The sequence below is a fragment of the Gorilla gorilla genome, chromosome 2 (assembly GCF_029281585.2).
Source record: "Gorilla gorilla gorilla isolate KB3781 chromosome 2, NHGRI_mGorGor1-v2.1_pri, whole genome shotgun sequence".
NCBI classification, from domain to species: Eukaryota; Metazoa; Chordata; class Mammalia; order Primates; family Hominidae; genus Gorilla; species Gorilla gorilla.
Window position 1 is genome coordinate 87565299 of NC_086017.1, and position 14942 is coordinate 87580240.

Sequence of the window (14942 nt, forward strand, 5' to 3'; positions counted from 1 at the left end):
GCAATATCTTTAATCTAAGTAATTGCACTTTGTGGCTGATTTGTGTGTGTGTGTATTTGTGTTTAGGTAAAATACAGTACAAAAAGAAAAATAAAGATGAATACTTAATGTTATTATCCGTACAGATACTACTATTTAATAAAACCAGTTCATTTTCTACACAGGTATGACATCAAAGACGATTACACACTAAGAATTAAAAAGACCATGAGTACAGATGAAGGCACCTATATGTGTATTGCTGAGAATCGGGTTGGAAAAATGGAAGCCTCTGCTACACTCACCGTCCGAGGTAAGAGATTTAAGATGTCAAAGATAATTGAACCAGGAGACTAATATTTGGTTAAATTGGTAAGTGAACTTACGATCAAAATAATGAATTATGCTGTTTTGTTGTACTAAAATGCCTAGATTTTGTGTCTTCTCTATCATTAGTTGAAATAAAATTACTTTCAATATTTGGTTCCCAATGATGATAATTTAAAAAGATTAATTCTTATTTAGTAAATTGCTTATATGGTTTAATGTTAATAGTTTATATGGCTTAAAAGTAAATCTTAAAAATAGAAAAGATCTATACTACTCTTTTCATTTCCATTGCTTTCAACTACTTACTGCTTTTAAATGTCATCAGTTTCAAAGGTACTCTCATGCTTTCTGTTTACTAGTTTGTCACTTTATACTAGTAGCATACTGTTTTGAAGTCCTTTTTAAAGTCAGCATTCAAAACAGCAATCTGAAAAAACTAGCAATGCTTCCAAAGGTGAAAATGAATATAGAGGAGCTCTCTGGCCTTGAGATAATCTGATTTAGAGACTGATTTGTGAAGTTCATTGGCCTTAAATAATTGAAATAGTCAGTGCTGCTCTTGTAATAACTTTCACTTTCTGGGTGTCATGCGCTTCCTCAGTCATGGAATAATGTTCATTTATAGACTCCCTGGAATTGCTTATAAGTGAAAGAAAGCATTACTTAACTTCACAGTGCACTAGAATAAATTAACTGTCTTTTCAGTGGAACTTGTTGATCACGTGAGGGAAATTACATAGTTCAAGGTACCAAGTAGTACCAAGTAGACACTCACACTTATTCTTGAAATAGACATTAGCCATGGCATCATCTACACTCCTAGAAAATCAAACAAAGATAGGCAAGCACATCCTTTCTCCCACTGCTAACTGCCTCCTTCTCTCATCCTTCGTGATAAAGAGATTGGCTGCATGTTTTCATCCAAGTCTCAGTTACATCTTACCCCATTTAGTCATACCTCTGACCCTCGTTGCAGCTTTGCTCCCAGAGGGTTTCAGAAGGTTAGGAAAAAGGTTCGGAGAAGTTTGAAGTTGCAGGAAAGGTGTGAGGGATTCTCAGGTTAGTCCTTTGCGTGGTAAGAAAAAAAAAGGATTTTTACCAGGTTTATGATTTGGGCTTCAAATCATACGAAACTCAACTACCTCCAGGTTATTATTAGGAGACAGGCATTTTGGGTACCTGGAAAAATATTGGTGCTTTTCATACTACTCAATATTTCACCGAATCCATTTTTTCTTCTGTAGATATTCTAGTGTGAATTTAGATACAAAACATATTTAGACAAAATTGACAGCTAGTTGCATAAAAACATTTTCATTCTTCATTAGTTAACAGGTCATAAAGGACTATGATCATATATGAATTGAATATATATATGTATATGGTTTATGTAGGATGAAAATCTGATAACCTTTGTAAGCCAATGAACACACTTTATTTAACCCACACTCTACATGGATAACTTCATACGTTTGTCGTATGTTTGCTAGGCAGCTTTTTGCAAAAACAATTTACTAGACCAAATTATCCCCAAAGTTTCCTTTTTCTTTTTTTCTAAAGTAAATGGAAAAAAAATAATAAACAACCAACTAATAAATGCTCCATCCGAAAAATATTTGCTGACTAAACAAATGGTGAGAAAACATGAGGAGTTGTTTGTTTGTAGAAGCAGCAGGGTTTCTTTTATACTTGAATGCTTGGATGAGTGAGACTTGAAGTGGTCTGTTTGCTTTAAGACCTTTCCCAGCTAATTGTTTTCATAATTTGCTGAAAGTTTCAGGCTTAACATTTCATTTAACAAAGCATGCTCCTCATGCGGGGATGTTTGAAGCTAACTTACAAAACTAATAGAAAGCATTGTTTGTTTTCAATAGTTTTTTTTTTTTTTAAATCAGCAAACCTTAAATGGCCTGTCCCCTAATCTGTATACTGTAGATGGATTAGAGTGTTTATTCTTTGTGGTATGAATTTATCACCTCTCTAAGACTGAAACCTCAAAAACTGGGTTTAAAAAATCTCCTTAATACAATATAATGTAGAGTAAAATACTGTTTAAAAACATTTATTTTTTACCATTGGGAAAAGCATTTGGGTTTTCTCATGCTAAGAGATTAACAGGAAAAAAAAGACAACACCGTTATCTACGACTTATTTTTTTTCTTTGCTAATTTTTCTATGCACATAAATGAAATGTGCAGCCTTTCTTTGGATTGTTTTATTAGAACAGGGTCAACTGACCCAAGAGGCCATGTCCATTTTCATCCATTTAATGCAGAGACACAGTTGTGTTTAATTTGCTGATTTTGAAAACATCCACCTGCTGTTTTTTTTTTTTTCAAGATGAAATGTTGCTAATGTAACAAGGACAAAAAAATGTATTGTGATGTTTCTGCTAAAATTTTATCATAACATTCACATTAGCCAATTGGGGAAAAGGTAAGAGAGTTTATTGTCAAAATTTGAAACAGATCTACTCAGTTGTTTCCCATTTCAAAAACATGCTTTTAAAAAAAAAAATCTATAAATTGAGGCTGAACATCAAGAAGCTCCCTTTGCTGACTTGGCAAATGTAAAATTAGGAAGAAATAAAGCCAGTCAACAAAAAACCTCCTAGCATTTTCATTCTAATCAATTAATTTATTATTAATAAAACTTTTTAAATGGCTTAAAAATGACAACACAAACTGCGTATTTGTAAGCACATTTTACCCATTTTTAATTTTTTAATTTGCTTTGCATAAAGATCTCATTGGAAAAATCATATTGTTTCTACAGCATTAAAGCCTTAATTTTTTGGAATTATTCTACAATAAAATAAAATAGAAATACATTTTATTTGTTTAAAACATGATTTCTCACCACAGTTCCTTTTTTTTTCTTTTGTCAATATCCTACACTCAAAACGCCTTTTTGTTTCTGAAGGAAACATTATGTTTTAAATTCACTTGAGATGGCAAGCTGAAAAGTAGCAAATTCAAAGATGAAAAACAAAGTTCTTTTTCTACTGGACATTTTGCAAAATTAAGAGAAACTTCATCTGTTAGAATAAGCCACAACTTCACATTATTAGTCTGTTATCTCTTTTTGATAGTCAATCTTGTATTCTGCCCCTCACTCCCCTGCAAAAAGAAAGAAATCATGGTACATTGGGTAGCTCACTCCTCTTTTCCTCTGTCTATAGCAAACACACCCTATATGTTAGGCCACATTAGGGTTCCACTAAACCAGGCTTTTCGTACCACTGCTACAAATTGCCTATGGTCTGAAGCTTCCCTGTTTTAATTGTGAATAATATTATAAGACCATGGCTCTCATACAGATGGATTGCACAAAGCTAGTATTACGATGTATCTGTTAAGTGAATATGTGTAAATATGTTTTCAATGGCTGTTCCTATCTTGCCCAAAGAGCCATCATCAACACAAAACTATTGGTATGTTCCAGAGTCACATTACATATGCACTAGAGCTGTATCTACTGAGGTATGGGTGAAACACTGTTGAAGAAATTCTATTTTTAATGTCAGATTTCATGAAATTTCATATACTACTAAGCATATTGTTTCTGTATTTGGATAATGGGATCACATGTTTCACAATATTTGTCTATTGCTTTGGTATAAAATGGTTTACCATCTAAACTGATAGAGTGTTATTCATTTTTAAAGAAAGGATTATAAAGCCCATGTGCATCTCTTACAATTTATTTGCATTAATAACAGGGGCAGCCTATTACCACTGATTTTAGTGATTGAAAGTTATGGTATAATAAAAAAATGATAATTTGTTGAAGCAGCAGTTTGAAAGCCGTTCTCAGTGTGAACAGGAATCAACTTGTCAGTCATTGTTTCCTGCCCTCTGCCAGAAGAAGAAAAAAGCTTAACAGTAGTTAGGGAGCTACTGAGTTGAAATCTCTAAGGATGTTCCAACCTATTTGTTATATTTTCATCCACCCTGTCCATGGATGAAAAGTGATGTAATCTCAACTTATTACTGACTGAAAAGCAGCGTCAGGGGCTTTTCTGCAGTCCTTGTAATGGTTCTGACTAACCATGCTTAAAATCCAATTGCTATTTAAATCAGACAGCGAGGCCTTCTTTTATTGACATGACATTTGCTAGTCTGTGACTTGAATAGTTATATTCATCAGGTTTTTAACTTTGGGGTAACACAAGGCTGTTTAACTCAAGATCTTTGAAATAATAACTGCAGTAAGTGATGATGATAAGACTTTACCTAAAATATCTCTCAAATTGCTTACAGTCAGTCCTCAAAGTAATTATTTTCCTAGAATTATATTTATAACTCTCAACTTTATCAGACTCAGACATCTTGGTCATACTTGAATTGTGAGACTAGAAATCACTCTATTGTCCATACTTAAATGTAACATTACACATCATGCATTCTGATAATTTTTCTTTCTTTTTTTTAATTTCTTTTTTATGTTCTCACCACACCATTGTAATGTCTACAGCTCGCCCTGTTGGTAAGTAGCCATCCTTCTATCCACTAAGCATGGCTTTGCACAGTGCTTCATAACTCATGCATAGTAAGATTTGACAGAATGAAATATATTTATTTTACCCATGTTAAAATAATACTTGAGACTGTATGCTGTAAAAGTTGCTCATGTTTTTTTACTCACTTTGATAAACAATTTTGTAGTGACTTTTGCTACATAGCAATAAGTAGGTAACAATTTTTATGTAAGAGAATAAATGAATGATAAATGTTTATGAACTGCTAGCTTTTCTTATAGGAGAAAAATATATTGTATTAGGATACAATAAGAAAGCATTGCTCTCCTTTTTTGTATGTATAAAATAATCAATTATTAGTTATGTTTGATGTTAAGAAAAAAGTTATGAACTAAATTAAAAAATTCTACGACTTTACACACTTCTTTTAAGTTACTCCAAGTCCCAGTATTTTAGGGATATTTTTAGCTGCTGCATATTTATTGCCTGCATGCCTATTTAAACAAAATTAAGTAAAATGCTTTAAGTAGATGCTTACCCTAAGTGGGGGAGGGAGAGTGGAGCTGTGTTCTTTGGCATGAAATCTTAGTGTCTGTGGTTTTAATATATCTTATTTTTCATTTGGCTTTGTGAAATCTAAGTAAGTTAACAGCTTGCTTTTGCAGATATTTAAGTGGTAATTATTTGTAAACATTTGGAAGATAAAATTTTTCAATTCATTGACTTAGTAAGCTTTCTGCATCTCTTTTACGCTTAAGTTTAATTCACCAATAATTATGTTTAAATAAATTTTGGTAATTGTGTTACATGTAAATGAATAGATGGATGCATAAATGGATGGATGAAAGAGTGACCAAATTTAGCACACTGCTTCTTTAATATACCAAAAGGTACTTTAATAACAACTTATTCAATTTTGAGGGCTTTATAAATTGTCCAACTAGCTTCAAAAGCTTCCTTCATGTACCAGCTTGACATCATTGACACCTGATATATATGTTGGTTCAGACTAACACATTTTTCCCCCTTCGGTTGAAAGAGTCATGGACTTTGTTGCTAGACAGTATGTTTTTACATTGTCAGCAAACACAGTAAATATACTTTGGTTTCCCAATCTGACTTTCTGATCTGGTGTTTCTGAGCAATACTCCCTTTTGATTAGTAATTTAATATCCCTTATCCTCAGTGACCTCCTCTATAAAATGGAGAGAATAATACTGACTTATCAAAGCTGTTGCAGGAGGGGACTGAGTTTAAGATTGATTTTATATGTGAAAGGCATTCTGTATGCCAATGTTGGTAGCTATCGTATGCCTAGTTTCTGAGGCATGACTTCACATTTCAACATTTTTGAAATAAAGCTATGGTTCACAATTAATTGAAACATAAACTGCAGGGTGTTTTTTGAAACTGATGAAATCAATTGTGGTTTGTACAATTGATGTTTGAAAATTGAAGAATATATTGTAATAATTTTTAAGCCTTATTTTCTTGTATTTGTAAGGATTCCTATTAATGATAATTTTATGTATCTTTTGAATGACACACAAAATTAAGAAAAGAATGAGAAAGAATAAGATGATGCAGCAACAGACAAAGAAAGAGCTGATGGTAGAATACATGACCACTCTCAGATTTTTCTCAACATCTGTGAGCTAGTTTTCAGGTTCAGAAATTCACTCATTTATGTGTCAAATAAGAAAGCATGTTATTACATATAATAAAGTAAAATAAGTGGAAAGATTTATATATAAATTATATACAACAATGATATAGATTATATATAAAATAAAATATATGAAGTGGAAAGATTGAGAACGATCTGACACTTTTTCAGATGACTATGGAATACAAAAACTTTGCAACCTTATTTAGAAGTTTTTTAAAGATATTAAGCATTACAGTATTTATAGGAGATATGAAAATAGATGAATGATTGAAAACATTTCTCAATAGAAAGGATGACAGTAGGTGTTAAAAAATACAGGTTGGTTTTGCATTGGCAGCAGTTGTACTTATAAGCTAATGACTTTTCAAATGAAAAGGAAAAATCACCATTTAAAGTACAGATCTTTGTACACAGAAACCTCACGCCAATATACCATGAGCACTTGATTTATATTATAGAATAGTATGTTAATAATTTCCAATATATTTAAAATATTTAAACGTAGGAAAAAGTACATTGATTAGAAAATGTGATATATACAGAGTATTGAGATGTATCTGTCATCTGCAAGATGTTTCAAAAGTTATTTCCATTTTTTATTCCTGTTTGAAATGATTTCTTAAATTCCCATTGGACTGGAACTAAAGAATAGCTTCTTGACACATTGTACTTTATTCTGGGGAAGTCTGTCATTTCATAAATCTATCTCAAATGACTTATGACAATGTTCAGAAATATAAAGAACTATACTTTAAACTTGACAACTACTATTAATTTTAAAAACTGAATGTTGGATATGTTTTAATTGGATTTCCAAAGAAGACACATAATAAGGCAATTAGCCTCATTTTTTTTGTATCTACTTCTTACATCAATTTTAATTCAAGAACATAGATATCTGAACATTTATTGTATGGTCAAAAAGTATAAGCCAAGTAAAATAATGATTACATATTAAAATCATAGAAAAACTACATTATTATTTATATTTGTTAATGCACTAAAAAGCACGTTTTTCAACTTTGCAGCTCTTAGCAATAGCATAAAGGGCATTCTGCAAGGTAGAGGCCACAGAAAGGGGAGAAAAAACAGCTTGTAGTTCCAATATAAATTAGATGAAGAAATATGTACCAAGCATATAACATTTAGAGAAATTTCAGATCATAGTTTCTGCCTAGAGCTTTTGAATGAAAAGTAGAAATCATTGCAGATTCTGGAATACTTAGAGATTCAGAAACCCTCACTACATTACTCACTGGATGAAACTTCTTGATGGTTTGTGTAGAAAGCCCCCTTTAGAAATCATTACAAACCCCCAAACTGAGAATTTTGTCTAAATGGATGACTCTTGTGCGATGCATTTGTGTTAAAGAATTTGCAACTCCGTGCAGTCACAGTTGGAATAAACACCTCTGGCCTGTATTCAGAGTTTTCCTCTAGGTGAACTTAGAGGATGCTCCAGTGTGGGAGGTATTACTGAAAGCAGACGTTCATATACTTGCCAACAGAGGAAAGTGTTTTACAGATTTCACTTGCTCATCTGCAGTGTCACCAGTGGGTCAGAAAGAGCTCTTTAATCTAACGTTCATATTTGCTGGTTGCCACAAAATCAAGGCAACTATCACTTTAATAATTAAAAATCCACAAGCCCTTCCTGTGGTTTTGACGTTTTACTATTCCAAAGGCATTCTTTATATGAAAAGAAAAGTACATCGTAGGATGTAGTTAACTATGAATGCTGAAATATTCATTTGTTTATTTGGAAAACTCTTCTGATGAGGAAACTGACAGAAGAAAATGGTCTAAATAGGGATAAATATCTTGCTTCCTATACCCATCTGTCTTATTTTTCTATTGGAAGCCTCTCCCAAGCTTAAAAATAAAAAAAGAACATCTATTTTGGAGATGGGCACCACATTTTTTCCCAGCAGCAACTCAAAACATGATGAGTAATTTGGAAAGGAACTGTGGAATCTACCAGCTGCCTTGCTTATGAAGCCGTCCTGTTCCGTTTGGTGACGTGTATACCATATGCTAGATGCTGATTGCCTAGAGTATAAAACTGAAAGCTGAGTACTTTACGTGAAACTTGTTTAAAATGTCAAAAAACAAACTGACAATTCACAACTTGATGGAAACTTCTAAGTATTTTCTAACTTAGTGACCCAAAAGTATGCTTCCTTTTGATGGAAGAATGTAATTGGCCACACAAGAATTTAGAAGTAATAAGAAGTACACATGCTTTTTGGCAAAATTCACCATTTAAAAATTATTTTTTAAAATAAGCAGCCACTACTCTAAACAGAAATCTACAGGGACTTTTTTTTTTTAATGTTTCAACTGCTTAACCACAGTAATTAAATATACTATTTTAGAAAGTTCTGTTTTATGAGTTGAAGCAAAGTTTTGTTAAAGCATGTTCGAAAGCAGTTTATTCTGAGGCCACCAAGAAGTCCAAAAAAAAAAAAAAAAGGTTTGTGATTGAAAAATTCATTCAGCATGAATTATAAATCTGACATTACTTGAAGAATAATGTAACAGATATTTTGATACCCCCATCTCCCACCCCAACTTGAAATTTGGAAAATATAATGTGCTGTACATAATTGGATATTGGAAAATCACAGTTTTTTAAAATAAGAAAACTTAAAGGTATTATGTATGAACCTTTACATGTTTGGATGCACTTTTTGCAAAAGATGTTCTAAGTGTACCTTGAAAGGAGACCTAGAATTTTGTTTCTTGCATCCCTTTTCTTTGGACAAGCTGTTACCCCATGACCTGAGGTAATCATCTCCCTCCCGAGAGCTCTTAATGTTTCCTGCACCTGGCACTAATTAGCTACTTTATGCAGAGTCCCATTTACTTATTATTAAGCATCAGGTTTTCCGTTGCTCCATATATTTTGATTAAATGGTAAGTTTAAAAAAGGCATTCTGTTTTATCTTCTGTATTCCAACTGAGTTTCCATAATGTGAAACATTTAAAATATCTTAAGCTAATGTTCATTTCTAAAGTGAAACACAAGCACGAGTTACTTCTCAGGCTGAGCTGGTTCTAGCCTTGTGTACTTGGCAATGTCTGTCCATTGAACAGGAGGAGAGGCCGGGTCTTAAATTACTCTCGCACTTCTTTTTTTTTTTTTCCTCTCAGAACTTGGTAAAAATGTCCTATTGTCTTGGTATTGAATGGTATTATAGTGTAGTCTGAAACTTAACAAAAAATATATTTTTTTCTTGGCTGGGATTTTCTTTTACCATATGAATATGCATGTAGTCCTTTCTTTCAAGTAACTTTGCTCAGTTATATCTTGGTAATGATCATCCTGTAGGTAATATTTCTAGGACGCAACAAGCCACTTGAATCTGCCAGATCTATGCTTTAACTTGCTTTATTTCAATAACCTTTTCTTCTGTTTTATCTTTGAATATTTTTTTCTGTTTTACTTTCTCATTTCTTCAAATTATATTTCTTTTTAGTTATATTGTCTTTCCTTAGTCTCAATTTCACATTTATCAACTTTTCTATAATAATTTCAATCATTTTTATTTCATATTGTATGATTTCTCAATGACAATATACCGAGTGTCTAACTTTTAAAATTGCAATCATTATGTATTTCTTATTTCTAAAATGTATTCTAATTTTTTTTGTTTTTTGTTATTTTCTTGTTAAGCTCTAATATAAAATTCTTTATCTTTACTTGTCTTTTAGCCTTTGTAACCCTTTTTTAGTTTTTAAAAGAGAGATTTCATTGTATATAATTTCATTTAGACGATGCCTAAGTATTTATTTTAAATTGTTTCTGTGTTTCTTTGAGTAATTCTTGGAAGACACAGGTTCTTTATCTCTCTTTAATTAATTATGTTCCTTTTCTGTCATGAATTAAATAAGTAATTGGTTAATATACAGTTTTTTGTTAAATTTCGTTTTGCACAGATTCTGTTTTGGTTCCTATCTGATTATTCATTTTCTGGTTAGCTCTGAAGACTAGAGTTTGCATATTTGGAGAAGAGAAAATGTGAAGTAGCAGGGTAATTCAATAACCCTTATTTAGAATGTTGTTTTCAGTATCTTACTAAAAACATACTATGTTCTTCTCAGTATTGTACTAGGCCTGGTGATACAGAATCACCCTTTTTAAGTTATGAGCTGTGTGCATTTTCCTGTAAGACTCTCTTCTCATCCTCCTTTATACTCTCTGCTTCATAATAAGGATGGTTTTCAGGTGTGTCAGTTTTCTGTTGTTGCATAAAAATGACCACACAATGAGCAATTTAAAACAATGTCATTCTATAGGTCCAAAATGCAGGCAGTCTCAACAGGGTTTTCTCCTAAGGGTTTCACAGACCAAAATCAAGATATTGGCCAGGTTGCACTCTCCTCCGGAGACTCTCCAGAAGAATCCACTTCAAAGTTCCTTGGGGTGTTTTTCGGAATCTGGTTCCTTGTGGTTGTAGGACTGAAGTTCCCATTTCCTTGGCTGTTAGACAGGGTGACTCACTGTGTTAAGTGGCTGCTCTTCAGCCTTCACACATCGCTGCCACCACAACCTTCATAGCCAGCGGGGGAGCCAGCTCATGTGCTTTGCTTTGTAGCTCTCTGAGGCCTCTTTCTGATTGAAAGATCCAGAGTATTAAGTAAGGCGCAGCTGATGAATCAACCCATTCTGAGGTCAACTGATTAGTAACCTTAAGTATATCTCAAAATATTTTTTGTAACCTAATATAATCATGAAAGTATTTCCAGGAAGGGCAAGCCTGAGGTCATGGGGCCTCAGAATGCTGCCAACTACAGTAGGCTTTTTTTTTTTTCTTTCTGTCAATACTTCTTTCTCTGCCTTCTGAATTTTAGCTTATTTTCTACAGTTATGTCTCATATTTCCCATGTCTCACTCTTGACTTTAAGTATCATTTTTCCCATAAAAGGATCATGGGATGGGCTCTCACAATGATGTTAGATAATTTTTGTGCGACTGGTATTGATAAAGGCTTAAGGCTAGTTATGTTGGTGTCCAGTGTGCATCCTCAGCTTTCTTCAGACTTTGCTGCATTTGGTGGGGGTACTTCATAATTTGTGGTTTTGGGGCTATAGTAGTTTTTTCTTATTATTCATTTCTTTTGTTGTACTCAATACAGGAAAGTGAAGCCTTTACTCAATTATCTTAACCTAAACAGCAAAAAGTTTGAATAATCATTATTTTTGGAGTCTATTCAAATAAGAATAAAATAAATATTAAGTATTTTTTAATTAGTACTTAAAATTAAAGTACTATAAATATTAAATATCAGAATAATGCAAATAATTAGGCCCAAAACAGTATGAGGAGATTAGTATTAAGAAGTTTTACTGGCTGTGTCCAGAAAAAATCACATTAACATTTGAATTATGTATTCGAAGAAAGTCAGAATTTTCATAAGTTGCTGCACTTTGTAGACAGGGATGTCATGATACATATACTGTAAAATATATCTTATGATGTGTGTTACACCTACATATGCATGATATTTGAATTGCTACACTATTTACTTAAACATATTAAATGTCACTCAAGGGAATAGTACATAATTAGATTTATTAAAAATATATAAACTAGCAAACTATATTACATTTTTATTTCAAATATATCTGAATGCCTTTTAAAATCTCACTTATGGCAAGTATTGCTTTCCAGATTTACTGAGGTTATTATTTTCATCTCCCCTACAAAACTGTTAGCTCTTTGTCAGTAAATACATTGTTATATTTATCTTTCTGCTGCCTCTAGGTCTAGCATAACACTTACATGTGGTGGGGGCACACAAATGTTGGTGCAGTTAATTGATACACGCATATGCATACATAGGTAATACTTGCCTAGAAAATGTTTATGCAAGCAGCTTTAAATAGTGCTATAAAAAGATTAAGCAACATTAATGGTAACAGGCCAATCACATATTCCCCATTCTGCTGGTAGCAGATAAAATACAACAAAAAGAAGGCACTAATGAGCTAGGATGGTGACTTACTAAGCGTGTAATTAATGTTATTAAGAAACATTGCAATTGCATATTAAAATTCCGTTAACTAAGCAACCCTTCAGCATCAGTACATTTGTTCCTTGGTTTCAAGTTTTTCTTTTTCTTTCTTTTTTTTTTTCTGATTGGCGTCTTCATGCAATCTTTCTCTAAAAAATGAGATAATGGGATGTGATCAGCCCTCGTGGTTTAGCTGGAGTGCTGACATGACAGTTCTGGCAAGTTGACAGGTTAAGTGAGTGAAAATGGATGTCTTGTCTCACCATTTACTTGAAGAGCCATTTTAAGCTATAGTTTCCCTCTCTTTACTCCCACACTTACAACTCCTTCTATCCCAGATATGAGAAGTCAAGTTTTCCCAATTTAGGAATTTAGGATCTTGAAAGAAGTTTTTCACCACTTTAAACTAGTCTTCTTCTGCTGGTCAAAAATGAGATCATTTCTTTACAAACAAAGAGTTAATTTCTCTAATAATGAATTCGTTTTTAAGTTAATAGCACTTTTTATTTCATATTAAGAGTCCCTTAAAGAAAACAAAATTTTATTGTTTTATTTGTAGTATTTTAATTATAAAGGCAGGTAGAAAAGCAAAGCTACATACGCACTGGTAAAGTACAGAATAATATGGGACAATGGAATTTAAAAGTTCAGAACTTGTTTAATATTTTGACAGATTTTCCTAGGGATCTCTCAGTTTATACGTATGTATAATTTAAAAGTTCTATGAAACTTGCATGGCAAATCTCATAATGATTTCCATAGTTACATGATTTCCTATAGTTACCTATAATTAAGGAAATCTATTTTAGTAATCTGAAATATAATAAAGTTTAAAATTACCTGCACATGTACCCACCTTATTTACAGTGTGAGTAAACTAGTACTATTGATTGCAATGTAGAAATATTTAATATGATTATAGGATTAGAGTGGACTTGCTAAACCTAGTAAAGAACATTTAGATGAAAAAATACATGGTTCCATCCCCACAATCCCTCAGTTTAATTTCTGCCTGGCAAACTCGAACTATGAGCGAGTTCATAGTCGAACTACATTACTTGCCCGAGGCCTTCAAATACCTAAGCTGACTCAAGGAGCACACCCATCTAGACTGCCACAGGCGACAAAGAAGCAGGTCGGGGGAATGTGCCTTGGAGCAGTCTGCAAAATTCCTGTCTCTAACATACTGCCTTTGTTTTCCCCTCTGGGAGGAGCACTCTCCCACCCTTCCTTCCTTTCCAACTTAATCTAAAAGAACAAATCAAATTTGTTTCTCTCTCTCTTTCCCTCTCTCTCTTCTTTTCTCTCTCCTTCTTTTCTTCTCTCTCTCTCCCTCCATCTCTTTCCTCTTTTTATTCCTCTCTCTTTCTCTGTCTATGGTTTCTCCAGCTGTAGAAGGCCAACTGAGTCAAGTTACTCTTTTGCTTAGTATGTATTGTATTACAACCTTCATTGTATTGTAACATGTCACAACACAATTGTAACATGTGTTGTAACATGCTTGATTGTTTCCAGGAATGTCTCTTGTGGTAGGAGGTGACTTCCACAGGACAGAGATCTTAGTACCCTCTGACAGAAAAGAAAACCACTAATGTTGTTTAAAAAATAATTGAATAGTATTATGAATTGAATTGCCATGCAACATCTGAATTCATTTTTGTAGAAATTTATTACTGTGGTACGTTCCAGTAATATTTTGCCTTCAAAAACAAAAATATAAGTGTGAAGGCACTGGCCCAAGTATAAAATGGCTATGTGCTTATAGCTGTTCATTACAACACTGTTTTTAAGTGCCTGCTTATGAGATCTAAAAATGCAAGACATTTTGAACTGAGTTAACTCTTTTCAGAAGCATTCTTTCCATTCTAGATTATTGTAGAATTATTTCATTTTGATATTTACATTGTGGCATTTCAGGCAGGAGCACATTATGTGTCACTCTAAGTGAAAGCAAATGGTTTGAACCACTTTCATAAAACATATACATATTTTTTGGGGGGTGTGTATTACACTTACCAAAATAAATCCAGTGCCTCCTTGGAATTGCCTTTACAGTTGCAACACATGGCAATTCAGAAGCCACTTCTGTTATTTTGTCGTCATACTATGTAATTATTGGCTGACTTCACTGCCTTTTTAAGTAATCAGATTTTGAATAATTGAGAGTTTTTTTTGTGGGGAGGAGGTTCTGATATTATATGAACCCTCCAAAATTAATCTCACCATCAACAAATTCCAAGACTGTTTCCAAACTGTAAAGAGTAATAGCTGCATAATAGTAACATGTTTTGCTCATACAATGAATGAATGTAATTTGTATGTATATGTGAGACCTCTCCTGGGTGTAGAGTAGAATATGAAGTCTGAAGTCTAAATAGATGAAGAATCTAAGGATTATGATTCATGGTAGTCATTCTATTCTCTTTGATTATTTTTTCATATTTATGAGAGCAGTAAATCATTTAGT

The 14942-nt window shown here is 32.9% G+C and overlaps 1 protein-coding gene across 17 annotated transcripts in view; it reads left to right on the forward strand.

Annotated features, from left to right (window-relative positions):
- The window catches only part of ROBO2 (roundabout guidance receptor 2), a 1750895-nt gene that overhangs the window by 1621618 nt on the left and 114335 nt on the right, over positions 1–14942 (forward strand). For 11 of the 17 annotated variants that reach the window (XM_063703928.1, XM_055380941.2, XM_055380947.2 and 8 more), the window contains 2 exons: positions 165–292; positions 4786–4797. In XM_063703928.1, the coding sequence (XP_063559998.1) occupies positions 165–292; positions 4786–4797 (140 nt within the window). The remainder of the gene's footprint in view (positions 1–164; positions 293–4785; positions 4798–14942) is intronic. The other 6 variants (XM_031009147.3, XM_055380949.2, XM_063703930.1 and 3 more) reach the window with 1 other exon arrangement.